This window comes from Cydia amplana, chromosome 26 (assembly GCF_948474715.1).
Source record: "Cydia amplana chromosome 26, ilCydAmpl1.1, whole genome shotgun sequence".
In the NCBI taxonomy this organism is placed as follows: Eukaryota; Metazoa; Arthropoda; class Insecta; order Lepidoptera; family Tortricidae; genus Cydia; species Cydia amplana.
The window spans coordinates 7,896,130-7,916,403 of NC_086094.1; the positions used below are offsets into that span (position 1 = coordinate 7,896,130).

Below are 20,274 nucleotides of genomic sequence, written 5' to 3' on the forward strand. Positions count from 1 at the left end.
ACAATATAGACAAGTAAATCTTTATTCTTAAATTAAATCTTTAAATAACAAAATAATGACATCACAACTAACTTAAGCTCCAAGGGTTTCGTACTTCCACCACTTCATACATACTCGGATCATCAAGTTTATTATTTTCTATGTGGCAACAGCTGTTGTGGCGGCGCTACACAAAAGAGGAAGAGGCGTGAACGAAATTAAAAAAAAGTCAGTTGTCGAATGTCGAGCAGTGAGCAGTTGTTGACCCTTGTTGCTTGTCTTTGTTTTCACCGGCAGCATTTCGTTGTTTCTGTCATTCATTTCCTGAAATTGTGAAAAGTGAGTTATCAAAATATTCCAACAACAGTTTAGCAATTGGAAGTAGATCCTATACTGTACATGTACAATGCTATTTCTTTAATCTCACATCCACATGTGTTTCTATCGCTACATTTAACGTACATTTTTTAGGGTTCCGTAGCCAAATGGCAAAAAACGGAACCCTTATAGATTCGTCATGTCTGTCTGTCTGTCTGTCCGTCTGTCTGTCCGTCCGTATGTCACAGCCACTTTTCTCCGAAACTATAAGAACTATACTGTTGAAACTTGGTAAGTAGATGTATTCTGTGAACCGCATTAAGATTTTCACACAAAAATAGAAAAAAAACAATAAATTTTTGGGGTTCCCCATACTTCGAACTGAAACTCAAAAAATTTTTTTTCATCAAACCCATACGTGTGGGGTATCTATGGATAGGTCTTCAAAAATGATATTGAGGTTTCTAATATCATTTTTTTCTAAACTGAATAGTTTGCGCGAGAGACACTTCCAAAGTGGTAAAATGTGTGTCCCCCCCCCTGTAACTTCTAAAATAAGAGAATGATAAAACTAAAAAAAATATATGATGTACATTACCATGTAAACTTCTACCGAAAATTGGTTTGAACGAGATCTAGTAAGTAGTTTTTTTTATACGTCATAAATCGCCTAAATACGGAACCCTTCATGGGCGAGTCCGACTCGCACTTGGCCGCTTTTGAATTAAATCAGCATCTTGTGACGATATTGACATTTACTTTTAACTCTCGAGTCTGCCAAGTTTTATTTAATTTAGTATTGTGTCCGGTCATTTAGGTTACCTCTAAAAAGTATTATAAATTACTCTTACGTGGACTTATTTCTTTCCCGCCTTTAATATGCTTGTTTTTATGTTACTAGATATACAAATTTAGAAACTGTATCTTGGAAACTACATTGATTATTGCCCGGCTTACTACTGAATTTGAGCAACTTGTTAATAAGCTTAACACATAAGGAAAATAATGCCCCCTACTGATAAAACCATGCTTGGTCAACTGTTGACCAAGCATGGTCAGATCAGTATGGGGCATTATTTTCCTTATGTGTTATGCTTATTAATCAACACAGTTTACATTATTATTATTTGAATGTTCTTTTACCTACATATTATCTTAGAGTAATAAAATGTATGTGTCTAGTAAACTTATTATGTATGCTTAGCAACTCTTAATTTTATACCTAGAGTTAGAACAAGCCAAGTTTGCAGTTTTCCTTATCAAAAGAGTGATTCTTGAGGAAGGTTTGTGTATAATTTGTTAACCCTTGCGAAGCTGGAGCGGGTTGCTAGTATAATTATGTCTCTCTGTACAGCACAATGGCAAGTCGGAGTAGAGGGTACAATCACGACTGGGACCCGATGAAGGAGGATTACGACAACTCAAGTTATGATCCTCAGAATGCTGATGACAGTGGCAGGTAATAATAATAAAACCTCGCTCGGCGCAAACATACTTACACGCGGCCACAATGACAGTGGGGGACACTCCTCCTTTCGGGCAAACTCGGCTCCATTCGGCTCAGCATTGCTCCGAGCAATTATTAGGGTTGGTACCACTTGACGTCCTTTTGCGTGCACAACCGTCCCTGAATCGCTGTCAAATTTCGGTTTTGTAGGAAGTGTCCCTTGTATGATATTACTATTATTTATTCTGTGACAATGCCTCGAGCACCTCTCAGGTGCAAGCAAGGCAATCCAAGCTGGTGGCTTGTAATTGTGAACCAACCTAGTACCTAGCTAATTTTGCATGGCATTTGCGTCAAGTGTGGCAATGTCATCATAATCTCAAATTTCTCTAACTTTACCACAAGCTGAAATTGAATCTTTACATTAAATATTTATAAATATTTTTTATGTGTGTTGTAATAATGTCTTATGTTTTAATAGGTCTTGCTCACCTAAATATAAGAGGTAGGTCAGGTAGGATCTCTCAACCATCGCATGGCCATCTCTGTAAATTTACGGTGACTACAAAATTTACTATGACAGGACCCCTCTATACTATCTATTCTCTTTGGTAATATCAACATCCTTCCTTGCAGTGGTTTTGTAAACCTGGATCACTGCCGGCTCTACATAACCAACATCCCGAACGGCCTCAGCGACGATGGGCTGGCCACCGCCTTCTCTAAATACGGCCAGCTCACCGAGGTGTTTGTCAGCAGGAACCCGGACAAGAGATACGCGTTGGTGGCGTTTGAGACGCCAGGGTATGTGGATTTTGACCGTAGAGAAATATAAGTAAATAAAGAGTAACTCCATACATCAGTTATTTAGTATGGAGTAACTCCGTACCAAAACGCGAGTTGTTGTAGTCGACATCTAACGTCAGGAACTATCAGTACCGCTACTTGACACCATATGTCACAAGTTTCACTACTGATGAAAATGTATGACGTAGTATAAAAAAATATCTGGGAGACCGAGCTTTGCTCGGAAAACATAAAAATTCAAAAATGCGCGTTTTCTCAGAGATAAGACCTAGCTAGATCGATTTATCGCCCCCGAAAACCCCCCTATAGCAAATTTCATCGAAATCGTTAGAGCAGTTTCTGACATCCCCGAAATATATATATGTGACGTCCCACGGCAAAAGGTACCTTATGGCGGCTGGCGCTTACGTCGCATAGCGCCGTAATAATATTGGAGCGGCGTTAATAATAGCGTAAGCGCCAACCGCCATAAGGTACCTTTTGCCGTGGGACGTCACATATGTCGGAGCCGGTAGCTCTATGAAGGCATCAGGGGACCAGGCATCGGCTCCGTGGTGGGCGGAAACAGGGCATATCTCGCACACAAGTCCAATACAATGTTAATGCAATAAACTCACTGACACTAGTAATTAGTGTAACTATATGTACGTATAGGTACCGAATGTCACTAATTCACAATAACAATCAATTAAGTTCCAAATCACAAAGAAATCACACCAAGTTATCAAGAAACGGAAACGAATCCGTCGGTCAAGTGGTACAAGTACTTAAAGCGCACACGAAATCGCACGGCGCGGTTACGGGCTTACGGGACAGCACGCGTCCCAACTCAACCATGGCCCAAATCTTAATGCCCGCTCGGCATTCAAAGCTAAACTCAGAACAAAGAACTAATATCAAATTTCATTTTAATACCAGACCCACGGCCACAGATTAATAAATAGTTACTACACGGCTACGTTCGGCAGTGTTTACAATAACCGCCCCGCTTTAAAGAACAACGACGTACTCTGTGACAATCACGCCTAATGCTGTTAATGTAAACATTTGACCAGAAATGCGGGCCACCTTCACGGGCCTCAGCCACTATAAGCTTACAGGTGCCTTGCGCCGACATATATATAAATAAATATACTTAAAAATAAATAAACAAGGATTGCTCCTTTAAAGGTAGTTATAATTCATCGGTCTCATAACTCGCTTTATGTCAGATTAGGTATTTCCATTTTTTGTCTTAAATAAAATTTCGTTTACAGGGAAGCAAAGTTTGCTATGATGAAGCTGAATAGAACGGAGCCTCTGAAGCTCAATATCAACGTTGCTCATAAGGTAAAAATGTCATTTTAATCGCTGTCTGTAGTTTTCTTTCAACGGGCACCTAATACTCATCGAGATAATTCTAACAAAAGTAACAAACCCATACACAATCAGGTTACGTTGTTTAATCACAGAGTTCCTATGGCCACCTCCTGTCTCCATCATCAGATTGACTGCTACTATTGCATTGTCACTAGTGATGTACCGACTATGGTTCTGGCCGACTAGCCGATTAATCGGCGCTCGGATGGCCGATTAGTCGGTCGGCTAGTCGGCCAACACTCGGCCAAGTTCATAATCGTTACTTCCCGATAAAGATTACATTACATTCGTATGGCAACTGTAGTAGCTATATTCAAGCTCGGATGCATTTGAAATAGTTATTTGTACAACAAGTGATCAAAGTTTGATATTTCTTCGAGTGCTTATTTTGAGTCCCGTGCAAGCGAAAGATTCTATAATAGATTCACTCGCTACGCTCGTGAATCTATTATAGAATCTTTCGAATTTAGAATCTTGAGCGTAGTAAGGGACTCAAAAGCGCACGAGATGTAAATAACTTTGATCTCGTGTAGTACACAACATTTTTCACCTCAGCGCAGTGAGAACATATACCTATTAGACAACTTGAAAAATGTAATCCTTCTTCATCACTTAATACCTGCACTCATGTTTTCTTAATATACACAAACAATTAAGTTTAATTACCGCAATGGAACACAAAAACAAAACGTAATAATAAATTTCAGTAAAATAATATAGAAATAACAAACATTAACTGACACTTCAATCGCCAACTTTGACAACAAAAAAAATCTTTGTAAGATACGGTCCGAATTGCGGATACGTACTATTTGTCAACTATGGTAGAAATTCTTAAAAGTAAAATAATTAATTTTGCGTGATGATCTGTGTATTTTTTGAGTTCGTTATTTTAATTGTACAATAAAATACCTAAAATATAGTATTTTATCAGGTTTTATGAAATCTTAAACTTTATTTTTATTTATTAATTATTAAGAATTCATATTCGTACGTGGTTTGGAACGATGCGGTCTGAAGTTTTTCGGGGGTCTATTATAAACCGTGAATATACCGTTGAATGTCGTTTTAACTTTTTTTTGTCTGTTTCTTTTTGCTAACAGTGTGAAAGGGACAGAGATAATAGAACCCAAGTATTTCGAACTTTTATTAGACCCCGCATGTTGAAATGACATTTGACAATAAAGGTCACTTGAATGTCATTTTGTCTCACTCAGTGAGCAAAATCGCATTTTGCTCACTGTTTTTAAGAATCAAAGTACCCTTGTTCGAGCTGCTGAGGTGAAAATATATTTTTTTACTCCTTGCGTCGTCGCGCTTTCAATATCAACTGAAAGATGTTCTGTGCTACTGCGACTATACACCTACATAATTACCTATACATGAATTTAATATGAGCATAAGCACATTTTGTACCCTAAATACGTATTTGAGTAGAATGGGCATTTTATTAATATTGGCTTTTTATTTTATTTATGTCCTGCTTTCTGTAATTAATAATAGGCCGACTAATCGGCCTTTTTTGCCGACTAATCGCCGACTACAAATGTGGTCGGATAGTCGGCTTTCCCGACTAGTCGGTACATCCCTAATTATCACCCATCTTACATACGTATATGAAGTTTCAGTACAATAGAATAAAGGGAAGTAGGTCTAACTTAGCTTGCAAGATTTGTCCCGAACATACATAAATACAAACATTGCAAGATAAATAAAAGCTTATAAAACGTTTTGTAAATTCTAGCCTTTAATTCAACCCAATCCCGACCCAAACAATCCCAATCCTACGATTCCTACGACTAGAGTATTTTTTTTGCAACTTTATAGCCTGGATGCCCTTTTAAATTTGCCGCCTTTTTCTACTGACTTGGCCAACTATATACTGGGTCAACCAAATCTTGTCAGTAAATAGGAACAAAAAAAACTATACTCATCCTTTTCTTTTGGGTGCTAGTACTAGTGTTAGACAAAGATAGTATGATTCTCTCTGTCTATAGATGGTCAAGCAAATCTTGTCAGTAGAAAAAAACGCGAAATTCAAATTTTCTACGGGACGATATCTCTTCGCGCCTACATTTTTCAAATTTGCTGCCTTTTTCTACTGACAAGATCTGCTTGACCATCTACATGTTTGAAATCAAACACCTTTGACACACTATATTTCATGAACATAGATGGTAGGATAGATTCATGTTCATGAATGATAAAAGTGCTCTTAAAATAAGTTTTTTTTTTCCTAACAGAGCAATGCAAAAGCAAAAAGACCATTCGACAAGAAAGATATCTCGGGATATCGGAATAACAACTCAAATCCTCGCAATCGTGAAGATCGTAGTTTCAAAGACGACGGCAGCACTGGCAGCCGATCCAACACGAGGTATGTTTACCAAAACATGCAACCAATTATTGCTTATTAATAAAATATCTTTAGCAGACAAATACAAGTGTTTATTTTAAAGCATGCCTCCACAGGATGGGCGCCGAGCCACTGACGTAAAAACTCCGTTTCTAGTAGTTTGCAAAAGCAAGTTTGGGTTCCGTATAAATACAGTAGATGTCACAAGTTGGTTTGGGTCCTATTGGCGGTCTACCTCCAGTGTCACTGTGACGTATCATTTATGGGACAACCTGTATAACATTATAACAATTTTCACTTTGGATGTTTGTGATAATTACGTGGGTCCCGCTTTTGAACGTATAAAAAATAGTTGGCCAATGAACGTCTTGCTCATCGCCGCCATCATTATCTTTAGCTGTTTCGGCCAATGAGAGCACTCCGATAACGGAAAGCTTCTGTCATTCGCCCGCTGCAGCGCTTTACCGCTTTGCATTTCCGGTACTATACTAACATGGCCGCGTGACTACTTAGCGATAAGTTGTGCTTACTTTTTGTTATTTCGTTTTTTTTGTGATATTTGAAACTTTTGCTGAATCTATGTAAGTACTTTCAGTAAACGTGAGATTAAAAGTGTGTGGAGCTGTTTTTCTGTGTTTTGTTCGTGAATTAGGTTTCGAAACAAGTACTTTGTTTGTTGCGACTTGCGCCATGCTTCTAAATAAGTATTTTCAATCTATTGAAATGGATAAGAACAAAACGTAAGTTCATATTATTGTAAACAAAAGTTTTGACTGGATGCAGTGAATATTTGAATGTCCATGAATAATTACTTTATGCACTTTGATTATTGTTGAAACTGTTGAAGTACCCATGCCGGTTTTCCTCTTTGCCTCTCGTTTCCCAGGACCTTTCAACGCCTTATAATTACGACTCATATTTGAGCCACTGGGATATGACAGGTTAAAATTGACCTCATGATATTATAATCTGATGCTTGATGTGTCTCCAATACGAAACTTAACTGTTAGAAAGTGCAAGTACAGCATTTGTTATTAATATTAGGTACACTGGAACAGGTACTCAAATGCGACAATTGCACATCGTGTCATGTTCCACATTGTTTTTTGTTTACCCCTGTAAATCAGTTTATTGTTTTAAATGACATCAAATTTGACAGGCCGCATACGAGGGGTTAGTAAGCAGACTCATCAGTCATCAGTGATCCATGCCATGTTATGACGATTCGTACGTTATAGTGCCAAAAGTTAATTTGATTGCTAAAATTGGCCGCGTTCAGCAAATGTCTTACAACTATAACAGTAACAATAATGCTTAGCTTTTATTATAATTATTACTAAAGATATGCAAGTTAAGCAGACCAGTCGACGAATCTTGCGTTGCGGATGCATATTTTAGATTAAGTGTAACCTTTTTTGGCTTTCATTTTAACTTGTGTTTGTCCTCCGGGCAAGATGTTAATCTTTGAATTGTTATGCCATTAGCATTGAGGTATACTATGTATTCTGGAATGAGTATTATGGACAAAGCGGGTGCCCGAAAGAAAAGTCAAAGTAGACCATCATATCAGCAGAGACCGCATCCAGTATTTATTGTATGACAACTAAAACTGTATTTTTTCATTCTTTGCTAATTATTTAATTTCTAATTGGGCAATTATAGTATGAATTCGTTACTTAAACGCACAACAGAGTCCTACATTTCGAGTATAAACTAATTCGAAATATATGGTTATTTCGAAGTCTTTGCAATAAACCGGTTCCAATCCCTGCATCATATCTGTGTATTGATACAGGAGCAATGACATCATTAGACAATAATGCCAACAACATTATTTAAGTCAACACAACCATGCAATGGTAGCGAGATCACAAACTAATCTAACCTACATTTCGTAAACTAACGGGTTCACAATCTTATGGTGTCATATCTATACTATAATCAGTGTGAATGAGACACAGCCCTTTGGTTTGATTCTCTCTTTCAAGCCTTATCTAGTTTTCTATGATCACCGGTCTTGTTCGGGTAAAATGGTCAATTTTGAATAGCAGGAAAAATTACATTAGAATATGTGAGAGAAGAGTTGTGGAATAGTAAGGGAATGAATACATTCTATTACTCGCCTCTTTCTGCACAGACTACTATCTGGGTTCTATATAAATCTGTGGTCAATTGATGAAAGCTAATAGTAAAAGATGCCCTTATGCGGCAGGAGATGGATGGTTGCATCATGTGTTGCCTGTTTTATGTACCACTATAAATGGTGATTATAAATTATAAGATATCTGATTATGAAATTCCCCTCAATTTTAATTGAGTAATTTCATTACCAGGGGCGGAGGATTATATGAAAGCTAATGGTTGTATCTTTTCACAGGAGACAAGAAACTCTGGCCAACGGTGACAACATGGAAGACTTGGTGGACGATGATGTGGTAAGTTTACGGCCTAGCCACGGCATTGCGCGACAACCATAGGTGGGAACCAAAGGTTGATCGCTGTGTCTCGCTCCAAACCATGGTTGTCGCCTTAGGCGGAGCTATAATTCATAATTCATCCGCAAAATCCGCCATCATACAATCAAAGTTAAACTTTTATTTAAAAACAATGAGGCATCAGGCATTGGCATAAAAAATTATGTTACATATTAATTCCGCGACCGTTTTCCAAATCCAAATAGGTATGTAGTCTAGTAGTAGTCTGGCACTCGCATTTTACTGACGAAACGCTTCTAACAAAATGACAATAATAATAAGGATAAGTTCGCCTTTGTACTGCTTATCCTGTGCCATAAATTTGTGTTTTATTATTATTATTTATTTAGCACGCAGGCAGTTGAAATAACTGATAATGCCTGTATCCAGAGTCATCAACAGTTTTCCGTGTCGAGTAGAATTTGCGTTGTGCTTATCTAATTTGTTGTTTTGTACAATAAAGAGTTTATACATACATACAATACATCGTGACGTCACCATGTAACGTTAGAAGCCGTTTCGAAAGTTTCCAATGTATTGTGATAAATTGCTCATTTTCTATCTATTTAACTAGATTTAGTTATAAAATTCAACATGTGTCAACAACCCTATTACTTGTACAGCAGGTGTTGAGCGGCAGCCTGGAGCCAGACATGAATCTGGAGCTGGAGAAGCTAAAGCTGGAGCACCTCAAGCTGCAGGAGGCGCAGGTGTTGTGCAAGCACCGGATGTTGCTGCTCAAGCAGGCGGAGAAGAAGTCTGTAAGTAACACAACCACATATAACTTGAGCGGGTGTTGAGCGGTAGCCTGGAGCTCAAGCTAAAGCTGGAGCACCTCAAGCTGCAGGAGGCGCAGGTGTTGTGCAAGCACCGGATGTTGCTGCTCAAGCAGGCTGAGAAGAAGTCTGTAAGTAACACAACCACATATAACTTGAGCGGGTGTTGAGCGGTAGCCTGGAGCTCGAGCTAAAGCTGGAGCATCTCAAGCTGCAGGAGGCGCAGGTGTTGTGCAAGCACCGGATGTTGCTGCTCAAGCAGGCGGAGAAGAAGTCTGTAAGTAACACAACCACATATAACTTGAGCGGGTGTTGAGCGGTAGCCTGGAGCTCAAGCTAAAGCTGGAGCACCTCAAGCTGCAGGAGGCGCAGGTGTTGTGCAAGCACCGGATGTTGCTGCTCAAGCAGGCTGAGAAGAAGTCTGTAAGTAACACAACCACATATAACTTGAGCGGGTGTTGAGCGGTAGCCTGGAGCTCGAGCTAAAGCTGGAGCATCTCAAGCTGCAGGAGGCGCAGGTGTTGTGCAAGCACCGGATGTTGCTGCTCAAGCAGGCTGAGAACAAGTCTGTAAGTAACACAACCACATATAACTTGAGCGGGTGTTGAGCGGTAGCCTGGAGCTCAAGCTAAAGCTGGAGCATCTCAAGCTGCAGGAGGCGCAGGTGTTGTGCAAGCACCGGATGTTGCTGCTCAAGCAGGCGGAGAAAAAGTCTGTAAGTAACTCACAAAATAAGATTATCATTTGACTTTTGACATTATTTGAGTACCTCATTTATACTTCGTTTTTTTAGCATTAGAAATAAGGAAAACAATCTTGATGTGTCTTTGAAAAACACATTTTAAAAATAAGTTACGGTAAATATGTAACAATTATGAATCTAATACGATCATTTATAGTCTTCTGCTTTCATAATAATAATAATAATATAGCCATTTATTCCGAACGATATCAAGTTACAATTGAATATACAAATGTTTTTATTTTTTATAATATATCTCTTAGTTCGGTGTGCCGTAAGGCATAGGCCTCCTCCAACTGTCTCCATTGGGATCTGTCTGCAGCAACCCTCATCCAGTATGGCCCCAGAGTCAGACGGATGTCGTCTTTCCTAAGTAATAGTTATTGATTTTTAAAAAGTGTTTTTCAATTAAAAGACATGTCAAAATCACTTACCTTCTTTCAAGTTCTTTCTAATGCTAAAAAACACGAACTATAGATAGCAAATGGCTGAGACCTATTGCATATAACACAAAATAACTTAGATTTAGTTTACTAATCTTTTTTAAGGTTCCATACCCAAAGGGTAAAAACGGGACCCTGTTACTAAGACTCCTCTGTCAAATCAAATTAAAATCAAAATTTATTTATTTGTAAACACAGGTTGAATATATACAGAATATACAGAGCTTATACAATGACTTATGTTTCACTATGTTTTGCCATTTGGCATACAAATATAAAATAAGTTTGTTTTCTTCTGTTATTGTTATTACATTTAAGTGCAATTTGGTTTGTGGTAATAAGTTTTGTAACAATTTTTATACTCTAATCCCTCTAATGATAGACTATATCTAGGGTATAAAATTGTTAATTTAATATCTAGGGTATAAAAACTGGAAATTATATATTTAATTGTTTGTTTCAGAGTTCAAGTAGTCGCCAACTTCTGCCGGATGGTAGAATTGTCGTCCGCACCATTGACAAGTAAGTTGGAGGATTTCTTTAATAGGATAGACTTTAAGCACAGTCTATAAAACAATACAGTCATTCGGAGCCGTCTATAGTTCGTTTTTTTAGCATTACAAATAAGGTAAACAATCTTGATGTGTCTTTTAATTGAAAAACACATTTTAAAAATAAGTTACGGCAAATATGTAACAATTATGAAACTAATACGATCATTTATATTCTTCTGCTTTCATAAGTAATAGTTACTGATATTTAAAAAGCGTTTTTCAATTAAAAGACATGTCAAGATCGCTTACCTTCTTTCAAGTTCTTTCTAATGCTAAAAAAAACGAACTATAGACAGGGCAATCGTGCGGGGTGCAAGGCGTGCACCGGAGCTGCATACATCGCCATTTTTAGTAGCTCGGTACTACTTACAGGGCTAGTGTGTCTTATTTGAAATGTTTTAATTGTTGAGTTGAGAGTTGTGTACAAGTCTGTGACCCTACTGTGTTTTTGCGGTGTCGGCATTTACGCAAACATCAAAGGCGTCTGTCCACTGTTACTTTTTACACTGTGCTTTAAGTATGAGGCGTTTTGGCTTGCGGTACGCAGTGCGCATTCTAATAAACCTGCTATCTATTGTACCATAGAAATAGAAATTTCCAAATTGCTTAAATGAAAGTCGCGTCAAGATCATTTTGAACACCTTGCCCGCATAGCAACTATTGTTGCTGACTTCATATTATGGTTTCTTTCAGGAGTGAAGCTAATGATGCCGACGGCAGCTTTGGAGCCGGTGCTGGTGATGCGGTAAGTTGCTTAAACTTTTATGTTAAATTTCAACTAGAGATGCCCCGAATAGTGGTTTTGGCCGAACGCCGAATATTCGGCCCCTCTCTCGGCCGAAGCGCCGAATATTGCCTCGCCAGAGGCATGCCTACACAGACCGAGCTGCTTGGCGCGGCATTAACCGGGTCCACACAGAGCGAGCATATATAGACCTGCCTCGCCCGAGTCCACTCTCAGCAGTAATGCGGCTATGAACGTCACTCAATTTACCAAGAAAATTCAATGTAATCTTGGTGACTAGAAATGCTGGGCATCAAAATATCTTAATCCGGCACTGGAAAAGACACATTAAGACAAACGATGGCACGTCTACACAGCCCGTTTTGTGCGTGAGGAAATTGCCTCGCGCATATGCTCGCTCTGTGTGGACCCGGCTATTTTCCTCGCGAGGCAACTCGTTCTGTGTTGACCCGCATAATTTACTTTCAATTATTTAATATTGGAACTGGCTTGCACTTCTTTATTTCGTAAAATTTGTGTCATTCTCTACCAAAAGGGTACTTATGGTCGGTTGTCAATAAGGCGCTATTTCCATATATGGCATCAATTTGAAATCAAACTTATCGACAATCGACAATGTAGTACCTTTTGGTTGGAAACGTCAAAGGGTATAGCCGGGTAAGCATGGCCAAACTGCCCTTAGCGAAAAAAACAATTTCCTTTATTGGATTATTAACCTATGTATATGTAGTGCTTTCACCAAATATTAAGCCTCAAATGCTTCAGATTTAAAAAAAAAAATGCAAAAAAAGAAAAATCATTTTTATTTTATTATAGCCAAAGTAATAATCCGATTTCTTTGTAATTTGGATATGTTGTATATACAATTAAGGTCGCTTTCTGAAAAAAATAATATTTAATTATCTCTTAAAATAATAGTAAAAAATTGAGATGAAAATTTTCAGAAAAATAAAAAAAATGAGATAGCGACAGTTACCAAATTTACATATTTTATGTAGAATTGAATAATGTTTAACATATATTTTTTTCAAAAATTAAAATCGGGATTAACAGTGTGAAAAACTCGAATTTGTAACATCCCATAATACTCTCTCTTCATACAAGCAAAGCTAAGTAGTCATAAAAGAATGAAGTATATTGTGAACGCAGTCTTTACAAATTTGAATTTAGAATGTGACGTATTTTATTCATCAAAGGAACAGACATTTTTCAATCGTTAACGCTCTGTATAAAATTCGTGCCTATTTTCCTGTTCCCGCGCTTTTTTTAGGGTTCCGTAGCGCAATGGCAAAAAACGGAACCCTTATAGATTCGTCATGTCTGTCTGTCTGTCCGTCTGTCTGTCCGTCCGTATGTCACAGCCACTTTTCTCCGAAACTATAAGAACTATACTGTTGAAACTTGGTAAGTAGATGTATTCTGTGAACCGCATTAAGATTTTCACACAAAAATAGAAAAAAAACAATAAATTTTTGGGGTTCCCCATACTTCGAACTGAAACTCAAAAAAATGTTTTTTCATCAAAACCATACGTGTGGGGTATCTATGGATAGGTCTTCAAAAATGATATTGAGGTTTCTAATATAATTTTTTTCTAAACTGAATAGTTTGCGCGAGAGACACTTCCAAAGTGGTAAAATGTGTCCCCCCCCCTGTAACTTCTAAAATAAGAGAATGATAAAACTAAAAAAAATATATGATGTACATTACCATGTAAACTTCCACCGAAAATTGGTTTGAACGAGATCTAGTAAGTAGTTTTTTTTTTATACGTCATAAATCGCCTAAATACGGAACCCTTCATGGGCGAGTCCGACTCGCACTTGGCCGCTTTTTAAATCTCTGAATGCCGTTCGCCCTAGCCGCATACAGCCACGGAGTTTAAGGTCCGCGCTCAGCGAAATAAGTCGCGTTCTAAATTCAAATTGCGTTGGGAATATAACTTTCTAGTATAACGTACAAGTTATTTTGTATGAAGAGAAGGTATTATGGGATGTTACAAATTCGAGATTTTAACACTGTTAATCCCGATTTTAATATTTGAAAAAAATATATGTTAAACATTATTAAATTCTACATGAAATATGTAAATTTGATAACTGTCGCTATCTCGCATGTATTTTTTTTATTTTTCTGAAAATTTTCATCTAAATTTTTTACTATTATTTTAAGAGATAATTCAATATTAATTTTTTCAGAAAGCGACCTTAATGGTATATACAACATACCCAAATTACAAAGAAATCGGATTAGTACTTTGGCTGTAATAAAATAAAAATGATTTTTCTTTTTTTGCATTTTTTTTTTAAATCTGAAGCATTTGAGGCTTAATATTTGGTGAAAGCACTACATATACATAGGTTAATAATCCAGTAAAAGGAAATTGTTTTTTTCGCTAAGGGCAGTTTGGCCATGCTTACCCGGCTATACCCTTTAACTGATTTTTTCCGCTGTATGATGGGCCATACTTACCGCTAGTCAACTTATTACTCTTTCTTTAAACATTTTATTTATCTACTACCTCGGTTTGCATGGAATAGTTATTTGTTTTACAAGGGGGCAAAGTTGTTGTTTAACTGGTCGTTCTAATATTGATAGCGTTGCGAAATTTTTCACCACACCAACCCGAAGAAAATATTAACTGTAAGATATCAAACCAAATCAAATCCAAATTAATGTTATTAAATATTTATCATTCAAAATCATCATTTATAAAAGTCAATTCTACCAGCAAACATAAGAAAACAACTCAAAATTTGCATTTGATTACTTTGCCTCACATATGAATAAAATGCAACTTTGCTATCAGTTTTCGAATAATCAAGAGAACCGTTACCAGTTGGTGTTGTGAAAATGTTTTTATTCATCGTTTTTCGACAAAATATGTATGAATATTTACTAATACTATTTATTTCCTTATATTATGTTATGTACGAGTATACGTATTGGGGATGTGCGGTACATAACATTGCAGGATAGTATGATTTCTAATGATTAATGTACGACCGTAACCAAAAAAACCGGCCAAGTGCGAGTCGGACTCGCGCACGGAGAGTTCCGCACCATCAACAAAAAATAGAGCAAAACAAGCAAAAAAACGGTCACCCATCCAAGTACTGACCCCGCCCGACGTTGCTTAACTTCGCTTCGGTCAAAAATCACGTTTGTTGTATGGGAGCCCCACTTAAATCTTTATTTTATTCTGTTTTTTAGTATTTGTTGTTATAGCGGCAACAGAAATACAGCATCTGTGAAAATTTCAACTATCACGGTTCGTGAGATACAGCCTGGTGACAGACGGACGGACAGACGGACGGACAGCGGAGTCTTAGTAATAGGGTCCCGTTTTTACCCTTTGGGTACGGAACCCTAAAAAAGTTGGGTTATGCTCTAGTTTCGGCCAAAACCGAACCTTCAGTTTAGACATGATCTGCCTGAAAACACAAACCGACCGGAACCTGCCGAAATGCAAACCGAAACTTCGACCGGACATTTTGACTTTTGGCGTTTTAATAGTTAAGCGGTGCGGTTTAAATCCTTATGGTTGCCGGTGCAAGAAACATAAATACCGGGAAATTCAGTATTTCGTTAACACCAGGGTTCCCAATCTTTTTTAGTCCGCGGCGCACTTGCAAAGTATACAATTTAATCGCGGCGCCCTAACCTAGCTAGGCTATACAAAATAGATAGGAAACATAGTGAGGAGGGTTGCCTCACGGCGCCGCTCTTCACTGTCCACGGCGCCCCAGGGCGCCGAGGCGCACAGTTTAGGACCCCCTGGTGGACACAACTTTAGTCAAAAGAAAATAAACCGGCCAAGTGCGAGTCGGACTCGCGCACGGAGGGTTCCGCACCATCAGCAAAAATAGAGCAAAAAAAATCGTGTTTGTTGTATAGGAGCCCCCCTTAAATATTTATTTTATTTTTATTATTTGTTGTTATAGCGGCAACAGAGATACATGATTTCAACTGTCTAGCTACGGAACCCTAATAAGTAACCGGCATACCGCAACTTGACAGCGAGTCATATCTATTACGCGTTGCGTACTTGCGTTTTGTCGTACATTTTGCTGCGTAAATTGTGAGGTTATAATATTAAGGTTTTGGAAAGACTTGTGTGAATTAAATTACGGTTGTTATGGTGAAGTGGCGTTTCGAATGCATCGTATTCTGACAGAATGACAGCAGCGAGAGATCAGACGTACCCAGTGGCTTTGCTCTGCATGAACGCTTGTCGCATGCTCCGGTATGGTTAGCGTTACACAACCCATACCCATACCCAGTGCCGGCCCGAGCCCTTGATCAGGGTAGAGCGAAATCGGGTTTTGGCGCCCTTCGTTGAAGTTTACAAGCGTATTTTCCAACCCCCCCGCCACACTCGCGTCTTTTTTTTCTCATTTGCCATTTTGGCGCGCCCCTTGCCATCCGGCGCCTAGAGCGGCCGCTCCACTCGCTCTACCCTAGATCCGGCCCTGCCCATACCCACAAACGGTGTTTTATCAACAGAGCCCCCCCGAACTCTGCAGTAGCGAGCCGAAGTGCTCCTGGGACTCCGAAGGCGCAGCCTCCACCGCCTCCACTTGCGTACTCTGCTCCGACGGTACCAGAAAGAACTCTGCAGATAAGTCTGATAGCAAATGTACACAGAAAACTGATAGTCGTGTAGGCAGTAAGACGTATAGTAAGCACAGCAAAGCCACTGACGGTACTAGTAAGAACCCTGGATGTAAAAAGTCCAAAAGTAGCTGGGATACTGGTAAATACGCGGATTTTTACAGCGATAGCGAGGATGAAGCCGATGAGACGAATAGGCTCATAGAGTTTAGGAACACTGATTATGCGGATATTATAGAAGACCAGTTGAAAATTGTCATAGCGCTCGCCGGCTATCCTAAATCAAAAATGCGTCTCAGACAATTGGAACTCTTCCGACGATCGATCGCGGAAGTTATGGATATGCAAGTAAAGGCTGGCCTTTTAAAAACCGTACCTTACTTCTTAGATTACTATTTGAACAGGGGCGCTATTGTCTGTGTTTGTAGGGACATGGATACTAGGAACTGGATAATCAGGATTTCACCAGGCCTGCAGGAACGTATGGGTACCAACCTTATTCTACTCAAGTCTAAGATCAAGAGGTTATGTCTAGCTTACCTGAAGATACCTAGTTCAGCCTGGCCGGCGACTGCTCAGGACACATTCAAACTGTTACAGTATTTCAATCCTACATTGAAAACTGATTCGTGGAGAGTCTACTCGCATAAGAGGTTTGATGGTGTTGAATACACTTCATTTTTAATAGACAGAGTCTCTGGTGAAATCATTCGAGGCTCCACCTTTAAAAATGTTATAAATTATGAGCAAATCGAGTTTGAACTGTCCGGGTACACTGAGATTTACTATGAATGTCTAATCTCCGATTTGAAAGAAGATCTGCACAGTGTTTCGTCGAGAGTGAAGCTTTTGAACGAACTTAGGGGGGAAGATACACCCAGAAATCTTTCCGACTGCAGTTTAAAACCTCTGTCTGGCGGAGACCCACCAAATGATGCGAAGGAACCAGACGAGAACGAGAGAGCAACAGACTATTTTGTAGAATTTCCTGATAGGACAGATAAAGAAGAAGATAAAGTGAACATCACTGAATTGGAAAATAATTGTGATGTGTTAAAGAAACTAAAAGACGTTAATTACAGAAGTGAAAAGAATGAAATGATCATTTGGTCGGAGGAAATCAACAATAACTGTAAGATTGATGTTGCCAATGAGGACAAGCAGCTCGCTTCAGAATCGACAGCCGCAGAATCTGAAAAGTCTGAATCTATCGCTGATAGCAGCGACAACCTGATCAGGAGCAACAGCAATGTAAACATAGACAGTAACCGGGGCATCGCTTACCACAGAAGAACAAACTACCTTCATGTCGAACCGGAATTGAAAATCGCAATCACTCTCGATGGTTACCCGCAGAACAAACTCGAAGGCACACACATCAGGAGGCTGAAGCAACTCTTCAAAGATTTTTTACACAGGGATATAAAACAACAGCGCTTCGCTAATTTAATCATCCCAAAGTTCCAAGACATTTACCTGTCTAACGGCGCTGTGATATACATTTGTGATAGCTTAGAGACTAAGGATTACTTGACAGAGGTATTACCGAAATTCGTCAATTCTACCGGCTGGAAGCTAATATTTAGAGACATTAAAACACTAGTTAGATACACCAGAATCGTCCTCCGCCTGCCAAAAGAACTAGCCAATGTAGAATCCGCTGAAATAATTTCAAAACTTCAACAAAAATACCCTCGTTTGAAACCGGATTGTTGGAAGTACTATTCTGATGTAGCTGGCAAACAGAAACGGCAGTTCGGCGTCGATCCGGAATCTCTAGAAATTATCAAAAAGCCTGATTTTGATCCGGAATATGACGCCAATAAACTTAGCTTCAGGATAATAGATAGACACAAACGCGAGTCCTGCTTCGAAGAGAATCAATATTACGACGATGAAAACGAGAATAAGGAGGTGAAAGAGAAGATTATGAAACTATTGTACGTGCCAGTCGAGGCTGATATTTCGAACTCTCTTACAAGAATTCGAACGAATCACTATTCTGATGTAGTCGCCGATGACCTGAAACTGTATGTGGGCCCTACTAACTATCCGGAATCGCGCGTAGACGAAAACCTCTTCCACGCTATAAAGAAAACTTTAGAGAATATCGTTTACAAGTCATTTATAGATGGTGTTGTCAATGAAATCTCTATGCCTAAATTCCACGACATATATCTTTTCGACGGCGTAATTTTCGTTATTTGTGTAAACATGACTTCGCGCTGTTGGATCGACGAAGCTTTAACCGTAGCTAGTTCCAAATTGCAAATCAATTTGAAATCTACAGAATACAGAGGTGCCGTCGGCATTGTAAGTATGGTAGTTAAAACCTATTTGGATACTGAAGAGGTCATATCGATTCTTCAATCGAACAATACTCGACTTCGAACTAAATATTGGAGGATTATAAGCACAGTTCGAACCAAGGCGAAGTTAGATGTAGTACTACAAATAGATAAGCTCTCCGCTCAAGTCATTAGAAGTACCGACTTCAACACTTTCGTAGGCGACAATGCGGTACAATTCCAACTAGGCCATTTACAGTCCCTTCTCAAACCACTTTCCAGTATGGAAAAACTAAGCAAAAAACAGGAGAAAAAACTAAAGAAAGCAAACGCAACTAAACGAGAAGTACAAGTCAAAATATCTAATGAATTCACTGTCGATGAGCTCAAGACTGAGCTGAAGCATGATTTCCCCGATTTGAGAATCGGTGAATGGGATTCGTCGCATAAAGATACCAAAAACAAAATAGAACATATTGACATCGAACAGTCTTTGGAAAACGCGTCCGATGATCCAAAGATCATTGAGCCGGACAGCATGAAGTTGTCTCCAGTAGAATTGGAAGACGTTTGCAAGATGATGGTGAAAATACCGGCTGAGATTCTACCCAAGGAGCGTGAGGATTTGAACCTGATTTTCGATTTGTTGGAAGACCAAAATCCTGGTCTGAACACGGAACTGTGGACGGTGACTAATGATTTCGGGAATTATGAGAAGGGGAAGTTTATTCTGTCTATTGACAAGCAGTCGGCTTCTGTGATTCGTAGTAACCAGTTCTGCCCGATGGTAGTTGGTCACAAGTTAAAGTTTCTGTTGTAACTGTATTTTGTAACGATTTAAGACTATTTTTGCTAGTTTGTGTACAATAGTTTGTAGTTAGAATTTAAAATTGTATGAAACAAGTTATGAATGTAGACATGTGCCTTACAATTGATAAAAGTTAGGCTCAATAACAGTTATTTAGGATACAAGTGCGAAAATAGGAAGTTCACAACGAGTGGCGAATTTTAAATGACGACTTAGGGCATTGTTTTAAATCTACACGAGTTGAGAATTACCTATTCGCACGTGAATTACTATATCGTACAACGTTTTACAGTAAATGGCCTTTCAATTTTCGACGTAGTTACGTAATGTGCTTATTATAGCACAGGGTGTCGTAATGGAGCACCAGATGTATTGTAAAAGTGGTTTAGATTGTATGAAAAAGTAGACATTCCTGAGAAACGTATAAAGTGTATTAACTTGCATATTTTTTGCTAACTGGCTTAGTTAAAAACTGGTTTTCAATATACTGCCAATTTCAAAGTCCAGTGCCATTAAGTAAGTCAGTTTTACCAATAAAAGAGCGTTTCTTTTATTTTTTGGCAT

At 38.7% G+C, this 20,274-nt stretch overlaps 1 protein-coding gene across 4 annotated transcripts; it reads left to right on the plus strand.

Moving 5' to 3' along the window:
- Nucleotides 1-250: 250 nt before the first annotated feature.
- LOC134660279 (uncharacterized) lies at nt 251-19,832 on the plus strand. Of its 4 annotated transcripts, none has more exons than XM_063516022.1 (10): nt 251-318; nt 1,652-1,756; nt 2,381-2,548; nt 3,808-3,880; nt 6,154-6,287; nt 8,644-8,701; nt 9,364-9,501; nt 11,165-11,223; nt 11,949-12,000; nt 16,507-19,832. In XM_063516022.1, exons 2-10 carry the CDS (start codon nt 1,656-1,658, stop codon nt 19,720-19,722), a joined length of 3,999 nt encoding a protein of 1,332 aa, XP_063372092.1. In that variant the 5' UTR covers nt 251-318; nt 1,652-1,655; the 3' UTR covers nt 19,723-19,832. The 4 variants fall into 4 exon arrangements, with proteins under 4 accessions (XP_063372092.1, XP_063372094.1, XP_063372096.1 ...); XM_063516024.1 differs by having other exon boundaries at nt 9,367-9,501; XM_063516026.1 differs by lacking the exons at nt 251-318; nt 1,652-1,756; nt 2,381-2,548; nt 3,808-3,880; nt 6,154-6,287 and adding an exon at nt 6,616-6,847.
- Nucleotides 19,833-20,274: the final 442 nt, after the last annotated feature.

Excerpts from the sequence above, each read along its gene's own strand:
- LOC134660279 (XM_063516022.1), top strand. The coding sequence starts at position 1,656 with ATGGCAAGTCGGAGTAGAGGGTACAATCACGACTGGGACCCGATGAAG. Across the intron at positions 8,702-9,363 it reads ACTTGGTGGACGATGATGTG|CAGGTGTTGAGCGGCAGCCT; the intron begins GTAAGTTTACGG and ends TTACTTGTACAG. Across the intron at positions 12,001-16,506 it reads GAGCCGGTGCTGGTGATGCG|AGCCCCCCCGAACTCTGCAG; the intron begins GTAAGTTGCTTA and ends TTTTATCAACAG.